Genomic DNA, 17,044 nt, shown 5'->3' with positions numbered 1-17,044 from the left:
TATATGTATAGCTGATTCACTTTGTTATAAAGCAGAAACTAACACACCATTGTAAAGCAATTATACTCCAATAAAGATGTTAAAAAAAAAAAGAACCAGCTCTTTGCTTCAATAATGTTATCTATTTTTTCTGTTTTTAATTTTATTGCTTTCTGCTTTCATTTTTACTATTTGTTCACTCTACTTGATTTGGGTTTCTTTTGCTCTTCTTATTTTAAGTTCTTAAGGTGGGAGCTTAGATTATTGATTTGAGACCTTTTCAATGTATTTAGTACTGCAGATCTCTCTCCCTCTCCCTCTCCCTCTCAGCACTGCATTAACTGTGTCCTCCAATATTTGATGTTGAATTTTTGTTTTTATTCAGCTTGATGATTTTGATTTTCTCTAGAGATTTTCTCTTTGGCTTAGGGATTACATAGAAGATGTGCTCTGTTTAGTGTTCTGTGGGCACTTGACAAGAATGTATGTTTTGCTGTTGTTGAGTAGAGTATTTTATAAGTGTCAACTGGATCTTATGGATTGATGGTGGTTTTGAGTTCTATGTTCTTGATGATGGTTTTCTGTCTAGTTGTTCTATTATTAATGGGTGAAAGAGTGGTGTTGAAGTCTACAACCAAAATTGTGAATTTGTCTATTTCTCCTTCATTTCTATCAGCTTTTGCTTTGCATGTTTTGCAGTTCTTTTGTTTTGGTGCATATACATTTCAGATTGTTATATCTTCTTGGTGCATTGACCCTTTTATTATTATATAATGTCTCTTTCTGTCTCTGGTAATTTTCTTTGCACTGAGATCTACTTTACCTGATATTAATATAACCATTCCTGCTTTCTTTTGATTAATGTTTGCATGATATGTATCTTTTCCATCCTTTTACTTTTGACTTGCCTATATCATATTAGCAGTGAGTTTCATGTAACAGTATATAGTTGAGACATGTTTTCTAAGTCACTCTTCAAATATGGGCCTTTTAATTGGCATAGTAAGCCATTTACATGGATGTTATTATTGATATGTCACAGCTTGTCTGCCATTTCTTTTTTCTGCTTATTGTTTCTGTTTTTTTAATTTTTCTGTATCTTTTTCTTATCTTCCTATGCATTACTATAACATTTTTTAGAATTCCATTTCATTTTATTCATAACAGTTTTTTTTGTTTGTTTGTTTGTTTTGGTTTTTTTTTTGCGGTACGTGGGCCTCTCACTGTTGTGGCCTCTCCCGTTGCAGAGCAACAGGCTCTGGACACGCAGCCTCAGTGGCCATGGCTCATGGGCGCAGCCGCTCTGTGGCATGTGGGATCTTCCCAGACTGGGGCGCGAACCCGTGTCCCCTGCATCGGCAGGCGGACTCTCAACCACTGCGCCACCAGGGAAGCCCCCCATAACAGTTTTGAATGTATCTTTTTACCTAGCTTTTTACTGGTTGTTTCAGGTATTATATTGTGTATAACTGACTTATCTACTGGTAGAATCATTTTACCAATTCAAGTGAAGTATAGAAGCCTTAACTACTTTCTCTTTACTCTTCTCCATTCATATATAATTATTTAACTATTTCCTCTATGTACGTTTATAACCACATCAGACAATGTTATAGGTTTTGCTCAGTTATTAAGTATAATTTAGAAGATTCAAGAGGGGAGGAAAAGTTTTTTGTATTTATATATAAATTATATATATATATATTAATAAGAATAATAAAATTAAGAAAAGGAATTATAAATGAGAATATTTCTTATTCTTGCTCTTTCTTTCTTTCTGATGCTCTTGTTCTTTCTTTTTTCCTGATGTTCCACTATTCCCTTTTTTTTTTAAAAAATAATTTCCCTTCTATTTAGAAAAATGACATTATTTCAGAGTAGTCTGCTGGAGATAAATTCTCTTAGCTTTCCATCATGTGGAAAGGTCTTGATTTCTCCTTCATTCCTGCAGGGTAACTTTGCTGGATATAGGATCCTGGGTTGTGCTTTTTTTTCATCAGTTGAAAAATGTTGTCCCTTCCTTCTGGTTTCCATGATTCCTGATGAGAAATCTTTTGTTATTTCACATTTTTCTCTGATAGATAAGGTATCATTTCTTTCTTGTTGCTTTAAGGATTTTTCCTTTGACTTTAATTGTCGGAAGTTTGACTATGGTATACCTTAGGGTCAGTTTTGACGGGGTTCATTTGCTTGGGCTTCGCTCAAGTTTTTGGATCTGTAGATTTATGACCTATCAAATTTGATTTATGTCCTATCGAATTTGATACATTTTTTGCCTCATTTCTTTGAACATATTTTCAGCCCCACTTTCTCTCTTCTATCCCCTAAGACTTAATTGACACAATGCTATAGCTTTGTCATAGTTCCATAGGTCTCTGAGGATCCATATTTTTTTTCTTTTCTTTTTCAGTGTGTTTTCTCTCTGTTGTTCAGTTGGGTAATTTCTATTGTTCTATCTTCCATCTGCTGATTCTTCCCTCTGTCCCCTCCATTCTGCTTTTTAGCACATCCATTGATATTTTATTTCAGTTATTGTGTTCTTCAGTTCTGAGATTTCCATTTGGTTCTTCATATCTTCTGTTTCTTTGCTGAGACTCTATTTCATTTGTTTTAAGCATGTTTGTCATTGCTCATTGAAACATTTTTATAATAGTGGCTTTAAAATCTTTGTCAGATAAGTCTAACATTTCTAACATTTTAATTTTGGCATTTATTGGTTGACTTTTTAAATCATTTTGAGATTTTCCTGATTCTTGATATTATTAGTGATTTTCTATTGAAACCTGGACATTTTGTGTATTATGTTATGAGACTTTATATCTCATCTAAATCTTCTATCTTAGTTAGTTTTCTTTGACACAACTCTAGGAAAGATAAGGGGAGAATGCCACCTGTTATTGCCTGATCGAGGTAGAAGTCCAAGTTTCCTATCTGGCTTCTGTGAACTCCTGAGGAGAGTATGACTCATTACTTCTGTGCAGGGATGGGAATTCTAGCTCTGCACTGGGCCGCCACTGATGCCACTTGGCTAGGAAGTGTACATGTGCCTATTTACTGTTCCCATATGGCTTTCATGGATACCATGGTGGAGTGAGCTCGTTATTAGAGTGGTGGTGAAAGTTTTGACTCTCCAAAACCTTCCTCTGATACCACCCCAAGGGAGGGGGAGAAACACCTGATTACAGCCTGGTGAGGGGGATAGTCTAGCCTTGCCACTCAACCTCTGGTGTCATGTTTGGCTACAGTAGGGCGGTTATTTTGTAGAAATTTGCTGTCTTGCTAGGCTGCCTCTTTCCTGGTACTTTGACTAGAGAATCTCCTTCTAAAATTCAAATTACTTGATATTGTCTGCTTAATATTGCCCTACTGGTCACCCATACTTTCTTATTTAAATTGTGTAGGCTGTTTTTTTTTTTCTTTCCTTGCTTCATTTTGGATAATTTATATTTCTAAGTTTTTTCAAGTTCCATAATTTTCTAATTATCTAATCTGCTGCTAGTCCCATTTAGTGAAATTTTTATTTCAGATCTGGTATTCTTCTTCTCCAAAAGTTCCCTTTTGTAGTTTTTTAATATCTTCTATTTTCCTCCTTATTAAATGCATTTTTTTCTTTAATTCTTTAGGCATATTTGGTTTATATATAGTGCTACTTTAATGTCCTTATCTGCTGATTTAATCATCACTAATATTTCTAAGTCTGTTTTTACTGAATGAGTATTTTCTTGATTATGGGTCACATTTTTTTACTCTTTACAGATGTTTATTAATTTTTCATGTGGTATGGGACATTATGAATTTTACATGGTTGAGTGCTAGCTTTTGTTGTACTCCTTTAAAAAATATCATACTTTTTTTTCTGGATGCCAAGTTAGCTCATGTACAGATTAGTTTAATCCTGTCAAGCTCTGTTTTTAAGATTTGTTAGGGCGAATCTAGAGTAAACTTTACTCTGGGGTTCAATTAGCCATACTACTTAGCCATGGCCCTTCTGGAATCTCTACTGAATGCCCTGTGTAGTCAACAACATTTCTCCACTTTGGCTGCTGAGAACTGATTCCTGGCTCTGTGTGTGCTCTGGGAATTGTTTGGCTAACAGTTACCCTCATTTTTCTTTCCAGTGTGTTGTTATTTATTTGACTTCATGGAGAGGTACCCTATGTATATATTGAATTATATTTAGTCAAAGGTTCAAAAGGATCATTATATAGATTTTGGAGGGTTTTTTTTTCTCCACATAACACTCTCCCACCCCCTTTCCAGCACTCCACAAATTCTACTTGCCTTAACAATCATGATGTGGGATCTGTCTCTCCAGTTGAGGAAGATCATTGAGCTCTCCTTTGGTTTCTCTTTCATGTGCTGTAATCCAGAAGTTGCCTCCAGCAGAACTCAGCAATATTTGAGCTTTTTGTTTCTCTTCGCTCAGTGTTGCACCTCCTGTGCTGTCTGTTGACCAATATCCGTTGTTTATTGCAGAAGGTAAGCCCAGTTACAGTTACTCTTGGAGGATCACAAGCCCCATTTAAGTGCTACTATGTAAAGGGCACTGTCCTTTATCTCTAAACACAAGATAAACATTTCAATGTCTTTTCAGTCTTTCTTAACTGTAAATAATACTTGTGGCCCACGTTCTACTTTCAAATGCCCTCCTATGTTCTGAAGCTGAGAATAAAAGCTGCAAATTTACAATCAAATGCTTCAGTGGCCACTGTAGGAGATTTATTTTATGGTTTTTCTAGAGTCCAATCCATATGTTTCTTTCTAGAGCCCAATCCTTAAGTTCACAGTTAAAATCAGTCTCAAAAACAGAAGGGAGTTTTGACAGTACAATGGCTTGCTGTAGGGAGGTTATATGCAGCCATTTTCTGGACTGGTAACCCTCATAGTTGGAGACCTTGGGCATAAAGAAGGCATTAAGGGCAATAAGAGATGAAAGTAAATTTAGAGAAGTTCCCAGAGGTAGTCATCAATGAGAAGAACATATCAAAGATAACTGCAATATGCTTTATAATCTTGCATCTGGTGGAATTGACTTCTCACTTTTCAGAGTTAAGAAAAGTTACCTCTCCCATTGTCTTAAGCAGGGGTCCCCAACTCCCAGGCTGCAGATCGGTACTGGTCTGCAGCCCGTTAGGAACTGGGCCACACAGCAGGAGGTGAGTGGCAGGTGAGTGAGTGAAGCTTCATCTGTTGCCTCCCATCGCTCCTCGTCACTCACCTTACCACCTGAACCATCTCCCCCCAACTTCCATGGAAAAATTGTCTTCCACGATACCAGCCCCTGGTGCCAAAAAGGTTGGGGACTGCTGGTCTTAAAAGCTGGTGGTAGAGGTTATGGAGTAAAGAAAGTAAGTTTCTGATATAAACATGGCTGTGTAGGTCAACATCTTTTTCTTAACCTGTGACAAAGCATACAGAAAAAAATGAAGAAAACAAGCAAAACCAAAAAGGTCCAGCAAATTTTACTTTTGTGAAATTGTGGGGCAGATTGAATCTACAGACTCGAATGTAAGAGTTTTTAGAGAGTTGATACTGGGCAGGAGCAACACAAGGAGAGAAAGGATGAGAAAAGGTAAGAAAAGAAGGAAGACAATAGGGCTTCCCTGGTGGCGCAGTGGTTGAGAGGTCCTCCTGCCGATGCAGGGGACGCGAGTTCGTGCCCCGGTCCGGGAGGATCCCGCGTGCCACGGAGCGGCTGGGTCCGTGGGCCATGGCCGCTGAGCCTGCGCGTCCGGAGCCTGTGCTCCACAGCCAGAGAGGCCACAACAGTGAGAGGCCCGCGTACCGCAAAAAAAAAAAAAAAAAAAAAAAAAAAAAAAAAGAAGGAAGACAATAATAAAGATTTGTATAGAAACTGATGAAATGGAGAATAGAAAAACAGGAGAGAAAATTAATTAAAACCAAAAGTTGGTTCTTTGAAAATGTCGATAAAATCGACAAACATTTAGCTAGACTGAAAAAAGGAAAAAAGAAAGATGACTCAAATAACTAAAATCATTAATGAAAGAGGGACATCACTACTGACCCTAAGGAAATTTAAAAAGAAAATAGGATATACTACGAACAACTGTGTCACAACAGATTAGATAACTTAGATGAAATGAACACATTCCTAGAATGACAGCAACTACTGAAACTGACTTCTAAAGAAATAGAAAATCTGGTTAGACATTTAATAAATAAAGCTAGACTTATCATGGTGATCATTTCATAATGTATTTAAATGTTGAATCACTATGGTATACACATGAAACTGACATAATACTGTTCCTTAACTATATTTAAATTGTAAAAAAAAGGTAAAAAAAAAAAGTAAATAAAATAGTGTAGTATTTGTGTGTGACCTACACACATCCTCCTGGGGAAAAAAAAAAAGAGAGAGAGAGGGATAGAATTAGTAATTTAAAAACTTCCCAGGGCTTCCCTGGTGGCACAGTGGTTGAGAGTCTGCCTGCCGATTCAGGGGACATGGGTTCGTGCCCTGGTCTGGGAAGATCCCACATGCCGCGGAACGGCTAGGCCCGTGAGCCACGGCCACTGAGCTTGCGCCTCCGGAGCCTGTGCTCCGCTACGGGAGAGGCCACAACAGTGAGACGCCCGCGTACCGCCAAAAAAAAAAAACCTTCCCAAAAGAAAAGTTTAAACTGAGATGATTTCAGTGGTAAATAATACCAAACATTTAAAGAAAAATTAATACAGATTATTCACAAATTATCCCAAAATATAGAAGAGGAGAGAACAATTCCCAGATCATTCCATGGGGCCAGTATTACCCTGATACTAAAATCAGACAAGGATTTCACAAAAAAGAAAACTACAGACCAATATCTCTTATGCATGTAGATGTAAAAATCCTCAGCAAAATATTAGTAAACCAAATCCAACAATTTATAAAACTGATTATACACTATGATCAAGTAGGATTTATCTCAGGAAATCAAGATGGGTTCAACATCTGAAAATCAATTAATGTGATATACCATATCAAAACCCACCTGATTATCTCAATAGATGCAAGAAAAAAATCTTGACAAAATCCAACTCCCTTCCATGATAAAAGAACTCAACAAACTAGAAATAGAAGAGAACTTCCTCAACCTAATAAATGGAACCTATGAGAAACACACAGTAACTTTACACTAAATAGTGAAGTGCTAAAAGCTTTCCCCCTATAATCAGGAATGAGGCAAGGATATCTATTCATGCCACTTCCATTCAACATTGTACTGCAAGTTCTAGCCAGAGCAAAAAGGCAAGAAAATAGAAGACATCCAGACTAGAAAGGAAGAAATAAGGTATCTCTGTTCACAGATGACAGGACCTTGTAACAGAAAATTTTAAGGAATCCACCTAAAAAAACTATTAGAATTAACAAGGAAATCCAACTAAGTTGTGGGATTAAAGATCAAACTATAAAAATCAATTGGATTTCTATACACTAGCAATGAAAAATCTGGAAGTAAAGTTAAGAAACGATTCTAGTTATTATAGCATCAAATAAAATACATAGGAACAAATTTAACAAAAGAAGTGCCAAAATTATATAATGAAAACTGCAAAACATTGTTGAAATAAGTTAGATACTAAAATAAATGGAAAGACATCTCGCGTTCATGGATCAGATAACTTAATATTGTTCAAATGGCAATACTCCCCCAAATTGATCCACAAATTCAATTCAATCTCTCCCTACATAAAAGCAAGAAGTAGAACAATGTATATTGTATCTGTGATAGATAGATATTTGTATCACTTATATTTTCATAAAGTCTGGAAGGATTTACAAGAAATTAATAAAAGCATGCAATCATTAATGTACTGCCAGCTTACATTTTGTGGTAGTTGTTACATTGAAACTGGGTGAATGTGGGAGCAAGGTAGCTTTATTCACTGTTCTGCTTTTTATATTCTGTGCATTATTTTAAAAAAGGAAATGGGGAACATACAGGAGTAGGAATTCCCACCCCAGCAGCTTGTAATGTAGCCAAGGCTGATTTACAGAGTCAGACCAGGATCACTTAGCTCATCAATTCAACAAATAAGCTCTGTGTGGAGGTACTCCTTATAGGACGTGTGGCTTCACATTACTTTGGACTTCCAGAGAATATGACTAAGACTAAGATGAGAGCAAGTGAGGGGAAAAGAAGATCAGAAGGAGGTCACTCACTAATTCCAGTGGGATCTGAACTTCTTTATTTCATCTCCATGGCAGCGGTAGCTAAGACTCTCCCATGTTGCTCCAGTTGGCCTTTTCTTGGCACCGTGATTGCTTATCCAAAGGCAGAGGAGATCTAGAGGAGGTGAAAGGTTTATCTGAGGATAATTGCTGCTCAAAGGAGTAGAAAAGGTGAGGACAGAAGGAGAAAAAAATGAAAAGGTGTGTGGAGGAGTTCCTGCTGATTCTATTTAACTTTGGGTACAAGAGGGCAGCAGATGGACTTTTGAGAAGAGTAAAATTAGCCGGTTCTTTGACCTCGATCCATGTTTGGATTTGTTCAGATTTTGGAGCTCAGATCACAAAATGGGAAACATTTTGTTGGATTAGCGTCATCTGAAAGTGGGAAAGACTTTCCAGAGGCCTTACCATCTTTATGTAAGAAATCCTCCTGTCCCAGTTCTCTTTTACCTTTCTCCACACTTCTGCTTTGTACATCTTTCTGAAGTTAATGAATTGAAAACTATCACTGCTTAATTGCTTTTAGCGATGGACCCCTGCATGGGTGGAAATGGATGTGCTCACATCTGTCAGAGTGAGCATGGCGTGGCCAGGAGTGCCTGTCACCCAGGGTACCAGCTGTCTGAATACAAAAAGGCCTGTGCAGGTTGGAAGTTGAAACTGATGGATTAATTGGGTAATTGTTTGAAATTCTGTGGTAATTCAGTTTTGATTAGTCAGAACAGCTAGGAGAAAGGTGTTTTCATTTATGCTTAAAAAAGAACATTTATATTCTTATTTGATCATTCTGAAAGGTATTTTTATGAAACTGTAAAAACTCAGTGAAATTTTTAGTTACAAAAAAATGATCTGGTGTAGTTTCAGAATTAATTCTTTTTGTTTTCTGTTTTTTGTTCTGAAGTGAATTCCAGAATTAATATTTCAAAACCTTCCATAACCTCACAGGGAGTTTTTTATTATAGGCTACAGAAGGTGGGGATAACCTTTGAAAAGCAACTATGTGCAAATGAGTGCTCTCAGAAGTTAGGAATAATTAAAACCAAAAAGAAAGAAACTCTATAACTACAAGGTTACTTATTTCTGTTTCCTAGAAATAGCAAAACAGACACACTTCAATTCAAAGATGAAAGTGATAAATTACTTCATGACCAGAACTGATAAATGAAGTCATTCCTGTGGGGCTCTCTTTGTTTTAATAACTTCTGAGAAATCACAGAATCCTTCATTTTTATCACAGCATTTCCATGAAATGAGAAACAGTTTATTTGCATTAATTAAGAAAATACAAAATGTTTCCTGACTTATGGGACTGATAAACACTTTAAGAAATTGAAAAAGAATTAGACATAAAAATTAGTGTGAAGTTAGTTTTTTTTTTCTTTAAGCCAAAACCAAGATAAAGTTTTCTGTGGATTATGTTAACGTACTTTTCTGACAGAGAACATTTCTGCTTTGGTCCTCTGTTTGCATAGCACCTACCTTGCTGAGTCTCTGACACAGAATAGGATCTTATTAAAATTTGTGGAAAATTGACAAATGTATACATATATAGATATATACATATATCCATACTTATCTATATAATATCTTTTTCAAATTTTTATTTTAATAATATCTGGTACATTATTCCTAAAAAGTCTGTCCCCAAAGTTACTGCCTATGTAGGGTTTTATAAGTACCTTAGAAAAATGAGTATTTCCTCTTAAGAGTCCTGGTGGGGGGTGGCATGAAGGACCGTACAAGGAGGAGGTTCTATTTGGGAAAATAATGGTGAGACCTATCCATTTAAAGGGAGGCCTGCAGAAACTACATGGGCCACAAAATGATGTTATACTGAATAGCCTTGGCCATCAGTGTCAGGAGAGAGAAAGGGCACCAGTGTTTAAATGGCATTGCCCTATAACAATCTTATGTACAATATACACCATGGATTGCTACATATGAAGACTCCAAATCTGCCTTGTGTATGGCCACTTGTACTGTCTTAAATCAGAGAGACACCATTTTTGGTTAAGAATTTGATATATATTCATGAAGACAAATTACAATGACTTCTGCCTGTATTATTAGAGGATAGAAAAGGTCTATTTTTTGTTTGTTTTCTCTTTCTTCAAATTAATAGATACTAGTAGGTTCTAATAGGTAGAAAGAAGTGTTTGAGAACATAAGACCTACAGTAGAGTTCATGTCATTCGCAGTTGGTTTATTTGCAAATATGGAGCCTATGTGGTATTTTACTGTTACGTTTGATGTTGGGGGTTGAGAGGCAGGGGATGCTTTAGTGCATTTTTATAGTTTACAAAGAAATCTTAATTCCAGCTCTGAGGACACAGCTCCTGCGTATCTCTTTCTGCAGATGTAAACGAGTGTGCTGAAGGGCTTGCTTCCTGTAGCCATCGCTGTGTGAACACAGTGGAATCTTTCACTTGTGCCTGCCACCCTGGATTTGAGCTGGGAGCTGATGGAAAACAGTGTTCAAGTAAGTGGCAATAATCGCAGCCCTGGAAATGTGTGGCGTTTTACAAGTATTAAACAAGAGTAACAAACAAAAGAACTACACTGAATGTCTTGCGAAAGTGGAAGCTCCTGAGAATGTTTTCCCCTGGGGTAGGCTGGGTGTGGGAGCTTCGAAGACCAATCCCCTCATTTTAATTTGACAAAACAGGGGCCCAGAGTCAACAGAAAATGGTCGGTATCATGATCCACTGTGTAGACCACAAGGACTAACGAAGTCTCAGGTCTTCTGACTCGGGGCTGTCTTGGACCCATGGCTCTCCTTTGTGAAGAGTCTGTCTTCCTTCACCACCTCTGCTGTGCAATATTTATTGAACACTAATAATTCCGGTGTAAAACTCAGGGAAAAGGAACTAGCAGGAGTGAAGGAACCAGCAGCACAAGGGGCGGCTCTAGATTGTAATATCATGTCTGATTTCCCATCTCAGTTCCAAAGATGCCCTTTCCAGTTCTCCACATCTTAGTAAACCATCCATTCCGGGCGGAAGTCAAAAATTCAATTATGCAAATGAGTAAGTGACAGAACTGGGACTTGAACTAGGGTCTTTAGGCTCCAAATATACTATCCTTTTAACTTTGTTATGTGTTTGTATACGTCATATGTCTCTTGATCAGTTTTAATTAAGGAAGAATAATAAGGCTAATGATAAACAGAATAAATTATGTAGTGTTTTTACCTAAGCTCTCTCATGAAGAGACATTCTTAAGGTCACTAAGTTTTTCATTCTCTTCCAGTGCATAAAACTCTAATTCTTTAATGCCTGGGTTGCCAGTGTAGCCTTAAGGTCTGTTGGTATATCTCTACTGCTTAAAGACAGGGCAGTTTTGCTGCAGTGATATTTGTCTTTTAAAGAGCAAACTAAATAACATGGGAGAGAAGAATTAACTACTAATTAGGATATAACTTCTTTTGAAGTGAATCTTTCTCTCAACGCCCTGAGGAGTCCTTTCAGGCAGAGAGAAATGTGGATGGGTTTTTCTTTCTTATTAATATCTTGGCTTTTTAATGTGGCCAGAGGTTTAGGAGGTGAGTACATTTTACAGATGCCTGAAATAAAATCCCTTGCAATCTGACTGGTGAGTTCTCAGTTATCATGAAAGAGGGGGTCATTATTGCTAATGAGTCATGAGGTATAGGCTTTCTGTGAAAGTTACTTGGGAAAGCAATTTGCCCTAGAGTTGAATACATTTGGTAGAAGTGTATTTTTACATTTATTTCCCTCATGTGAATATTTGGCTAAGTTCTTTGTGTAGCTCTCACCAGACCTCAATATTTACTAACTGACATACAAAACTTTCTTGGTGAAAACTGGTATTTTGAGTGCTTTAAAACTTGTAGGTGGGGTAAATGTTTTCAGAACATGGTAATGTTTAGTAATGAGGGACTTCCCTGGTGGCACAGTGGTTAGGAATCTGCCTGCCAATGCAGGGGACATGGGTTCGAACCCTGGTCCGGGAAGATCCCACATGCTGCAGAGAAACTGAGCCAGCGTGCCACAACTGCTAAGCCTGCACTCTAGAGCCCACGAGCCACAAATAGTGAGCCTGTGTGCCAGAACTAGTGAGCCCGCGTGCCACAACTACTGAAGCCCACATGCCTGGAGCCCATGCTCCGCAACAAGAGAAGTCACCGCATTGAGAAGGCCCTTGCACCGCAACAAAGAGCAGCCCCAGCTCGCTGCAACTAGAGAAAGCCGGCGCAAAGCAGAGAAGACCCAACACAGCCCAAAATAAATAAATTAATTAATTAAAAAAAAGAAAAAAACAATGAATTACGTGTTCTTCATGTAACAGTATATTTTAGGCAAATATTGTTTTAACTTTTTCCTAGGACAACAATATTTTGTATTTATATCATTTCTTCTCAGAGGCTCTCAAAATACTGTATAGCATAAACATCGAATCCTCAAAGTGTGCTATGAATGAACTATCACTATCTTGTGATTAGAAATTAGAAAATTCCAGATCTAGCATGGTTAAATAAAACTGTCCCCAAACTACCAAGCAGTATATAGTGAACCTAAGTTCCATATGTATTTCATGCATATTTAATATATTGAGTAAATAATGATTATTTGCTATCTATGAGAAACCACGGGGATCAGGTTTTAAAGTTTTTTTAAAGCATATTTTTAGGTATGATAGTTAAACAGTGTCATCTGTATCAAGAACGCAGACTCTCAGCTTACTTCTAGTGGCCAGTTCTACATGAGTATGCGCATGTCTGAGTCCCGTATAGTTTAGCTCTTTATGAGGTTACAGTAATGTCATTTATATGTAAAGTACCTCCGGCAGTCTTACAGCTGCATTGATCACAGGGAAACGAGAATAGGAGCCAAACTTTGAAATATGTCTCCCTACAGAGTATATGCTAACACACTGTGAAAACTATCAGTTCCCTTAATTATTTCAGCCTTTCCTTTAGCGCTCTTATTTTGCTGTGTCCTAAACTAGCTGTTTCTAAACCCAAAGGCATTCTTATTTTCAACAATAAATTCATTAGCATAATCTTTTTTTTGTTTATTCAATCATTCAAAACCTATTTGTTTTTTAATTTTAGCACTTTTTTTTAACATCTTTATTGGAGTATAATTGCTTTACAATGGTGTGTTAGTTTCTGCTTTATAACAAAGTGAATCGGCTATACATATACATATATCCACATATCCCCTCCTTCTCGGGTCTCCCTCCCACCCTCCCTATCCCATCCCTCTAGGTGGTCACAAAGCACCCAGCTGATCTCCCTGTGCTATGTGGCTGCTTCCCACTAGCTATCTATTTTACATTTTGTAGTGTATATATGTCAATGCTACTCTCTCACTTCATCCCAGTTTACCCTTCCCCCTCCCCGTGTCCTCAAGTCCATTCTCTACTCTCAAAACCAATTTTTGAACATCTGTTACGAGCTGGGTAATGCAAGATGATGAAGGTACAGAGGAATGAGCACAATGACAGGGATGTGCCCTGGGCACCCTGGACACATGGCTGCTGCCTAGCGTAGACTGGAAGCTGGGACCAGGGAGCATGATTTCTGTACATGTAACTATACAGCAACATAGCAGATACCTTGGCAGTTTGAATGGTGATACAGGCTCTCAAGGAATACCACAATCCTAAGTGCCCTTGTCCTGTTCTCTCCCATCTTTCTTCTTTCAAAGGATTCAGGAATTAAGAATGGAAGGAAATGAACCAGTGTAGTTGCTCTCATTTAGAGGTGTGTCCAAGCAACACAAATGAAGAACAGTAGAAGCCAATGGTGAAAATAGCAGAGTATCTAATTCCATACTTTTAACAATGATGCATTCTTTTATTTTTCATTTTCTCACTTAGAAAATGATTGATTATAATACCTGTGTGCTCAGGAAAATTGACATCTATATACTGAGCTGGATGCCCCCCAAAGTGCCCCAAAGCAGTGGCATGTACCACGATCAGCAAATTAGTGCTCAAAGTAAGAGAATGTTTATGTAATAAGTGACTCTTGTATACATCAAAGCTGATTAGCATAAGAACATGATACCAGTTACATATATCAGCTAATTCATTGGTTTTTTGTTCATAGTTTTGTTCCAAAGCCATTTTTAACAGTATTTTCATGTACTCACAGCCTAAAAAAAGGACAGATATTAACATACCATTAGTTTGAGAGCAGATATGTCAGCTGTATTTGCTTTCTGATCATTGATTCAATACACATACTTTTTACATTCAGAAAATACTGAAAATTTCCAGACGTTAAGTGCCCTTTAAGATACGTTTAATAACCACTGGTGGACTCATTACCTTTCTGCCACACTCTGTCAGTTTGACATTATTTATAGGTTTATAAGCTTTTTGATAGGGTCTAGATATTTACAATGCTTAATGTCCTCAGACTTTTACTTTTATATGCTTAGAGTGTTGACAGATTTCCAATAAAGTCAGTCATCTCCCAACAGAGAGAGTGTACCCATTGTTGCCATATATTCAGATTTCTCTGTTATTATGCTAATAATTCTCTTTTGCTTGTTTTGGAAAGGGATTGAATTGGAAATTGTCAATAGCTGTGAAAAGAATAATGGTGGTTGTTCCTGTCACTATGAACATGCAGTTGGTGGGCCCTGTTGCTCCTGTAACCATGGACACCGGCTTGATTCAGATGAGAAAACATGCATAGGTAATGTATGGTAAATGCCATCTTCCTTCAGAGGTTGCCCTGGATTCATTTAGCCCTTACTTCTCTAATACTTAGTGCTCTAATGTAGCCACAGCTCTCAAACTGCAAGAAGTAAAGTGAGCAGTGTCTTTGGCTACTGGATAAATGTAAAAGAAATACTAATTGACAGAAGACATCATTGTGTTTAGATATTTGCTTTGAAGTTAAAGGAGATTTAAAACTTATTAGCAATATATATGGACTTAACAGTTTTATTTCTGGAAAATATTCTAAGGCCTATCTAACCATTAAATGTAATTTGTAATTCAAACAAAAATGCCACCATGCACGCTAATTCTCTCCACCACAAGCAGAAGCAATCGTGTTCTTTGGTTTTCAACTTGGTGATAATTTGGATGTCACCTTTGACATGGCAGGTAGCTACGTTCCAAAAGAAAACTTTAAAAGATGTTATTCTTTGGAAATCCCAGCTCAAAACTATTTTTAATGGATAATTTTTTCAACATATTATCAGAACTTATATCATTTGAGACAATGAGAAGAATAAATTCCACCCCAGCCTTGCTTCATAATGAAATGTTTAATCTAGAACTTCTGAGAAAAAGGAATATCTACTAAAAGTAGGAAGAGTGAGCATCAAACTAAATTACTATGTGCTCTGGGTCTGAGAGCACCTACAAGCCCCTAAAACAATTTGCCATCATTCGAGAATTATGACACCATATTTGCTTGTTTTCTTTTGTGATACTTTATATCCTTTCTTAAAAATTATGATGTGAGTACTAAAAAAAATCTTTGACCATTTCATGCTACAGTATGATCTGAGGCAAACTGAAGTACCAAAAGAGAAGAGGTGAATTTCAAAAGCCTAAGTCACTGAGATTTTTTAGTTTGGTACTAATGTGACAGAGTGAACTTCAAGGGATTTTGAAGTATTCTGGTTTCATAAATTATTTAACCAAAACAATGTCATTACTTGTTATTTCTTTTTTTTTTTTATTTTATTTTTTATTTTATTGTGGTACGCGGGCCTCCCACTGTTGTGGCCTCTCCCGTTGCGGAGCACAGGCTCTGGACGCGCAGGCCCAGTGGCCATGGCTCACGGGCCCAGCTGCTCCACGGCATGTGGGATCTTCCCGGACTGGGGCACGAACCCGTGTCCCCTGCATCGGCAGGCGGACTCTCAACCACTGCGCCACCAGGGAAGCCCCATTACTTGTTATTTCTTGATCGAACATCACCTTCTGCATTTTTCTCAGTGTCTATGGTGATTAACTTAATGAAACCAGTTGATTGCCTTGCTTCTTTTTTGTAATGAAAATTATGCTTATAATTTTCTACCTTGTAGAATACATTTGTATCTCTGGAAAAAATAAAGGGCTTCCTTTCTTCTTTGCTTCCTCGCTCCCTCCCTCCCTTCCTACCTTCTTTTATTGACTGTTGGGTAAGGGAAACTGGAATTTTGCTAAACCTTTTGTTTGCAACTTATAATTTGATATCTTTCCTTATTCTTTGAAAAGTACAGTTCAGTAAAGTTCTTATTTACAGCCAGAAAAAATAGCATCTGCCAGGGTCAAAATGTAGAAAATTGCATATTTATGACATTTCAGCAGTCAACATGACAACATTGTTTTGTTTACGGCTCAAGTTTATTTCATTTTCCAACAATAAATAACACTCATTCCTAAAGACCAAATATTCACTAGAGTAAAGGCAATGATTTGTTTGGAGTGTGCGTATACATACTCGACTTATTTGCCTGAGAACAGATTAAGGCCATGGATGCTTTGTAAAACATTCATGCATGAGGGAAATTAAACAATTTTCTTTTTAGTGTATTTTAGGATCAACTTTCCTTTTACATAATTTTCCTTTTACACAACTTTCCCTTTACAAATAAATGTGTTCTAGTCTGCAAATGGTCAGTCTTGCCCAAATGCAAAAATTTATTAGGGCTAAAACCTAGAGATGTGTTAACACAATTTGAAAGACAACTATACAAAATACAAGTGTCTGACCAGCAGTAAGTTCACTAAATTGAACAATTGGTAGTTATCAGAAAAAAATTTTATTCTAATCTTTGGAGCTTTATTCAGTGACTATGTGTGGGGGGTAGATACAGAAGGTCAAGTTTTTTCAAGGTTTACGTTTGATGCTTTTCTGAAGTCATAGTTGAAATGTTTAATTGTTTCACCTGACTGCAATTAATGCTGTAGTTT

The 17,044-nt window shown here is 37.2% G+C and overlaps 1 protein-coding gene across 1 annotated transcript in view; it reads left to right on the top strand.

The window, feature by feature from the left end:
* Positions 1-17,044, top strand: part of LOC112404936 (EGF-like and EMI domain-containing protein 1) — a 184,734-nt gene that overhangs the window by 90,713 nt on the left and 76,977 nt on the right. The window contains 3 exon segments of the mRNA XM_024753118.1: positions 8,682-8,801; positions 10,512-10,634; positions 14,688-14,825. Of these exon segments, the coding sequence (XP_024608886.1) occupies positions 8,682-8,801; positions 10,512-10,634; positions 14,688-14,825 (381 nt within the window).

The sequence above is a fragment of the Neophocaena asiaeorientalis genome, unplaced genomic scaffold, assembly GCF_003031525.2.
Source record: "Neophocaena asiaeorientalis asiaeorientalis breed wild unplaced genomic scaffold, Neophocaena_asiaeorientalis_V1.1 scaffold560, whole genome shotgun sequence".
NCBI lineage: Eukaryota > Metazoa > Chordata > Mammalia > Artiodactyla > Phocoenidae > Neophocaena > Neophocaena asiaeorientalis.
The sequence above is the reverse complement of the archived record's forward strand: the minus strand, read 5'-3'. Positions and strand labels throughout refer to the sequence as shown.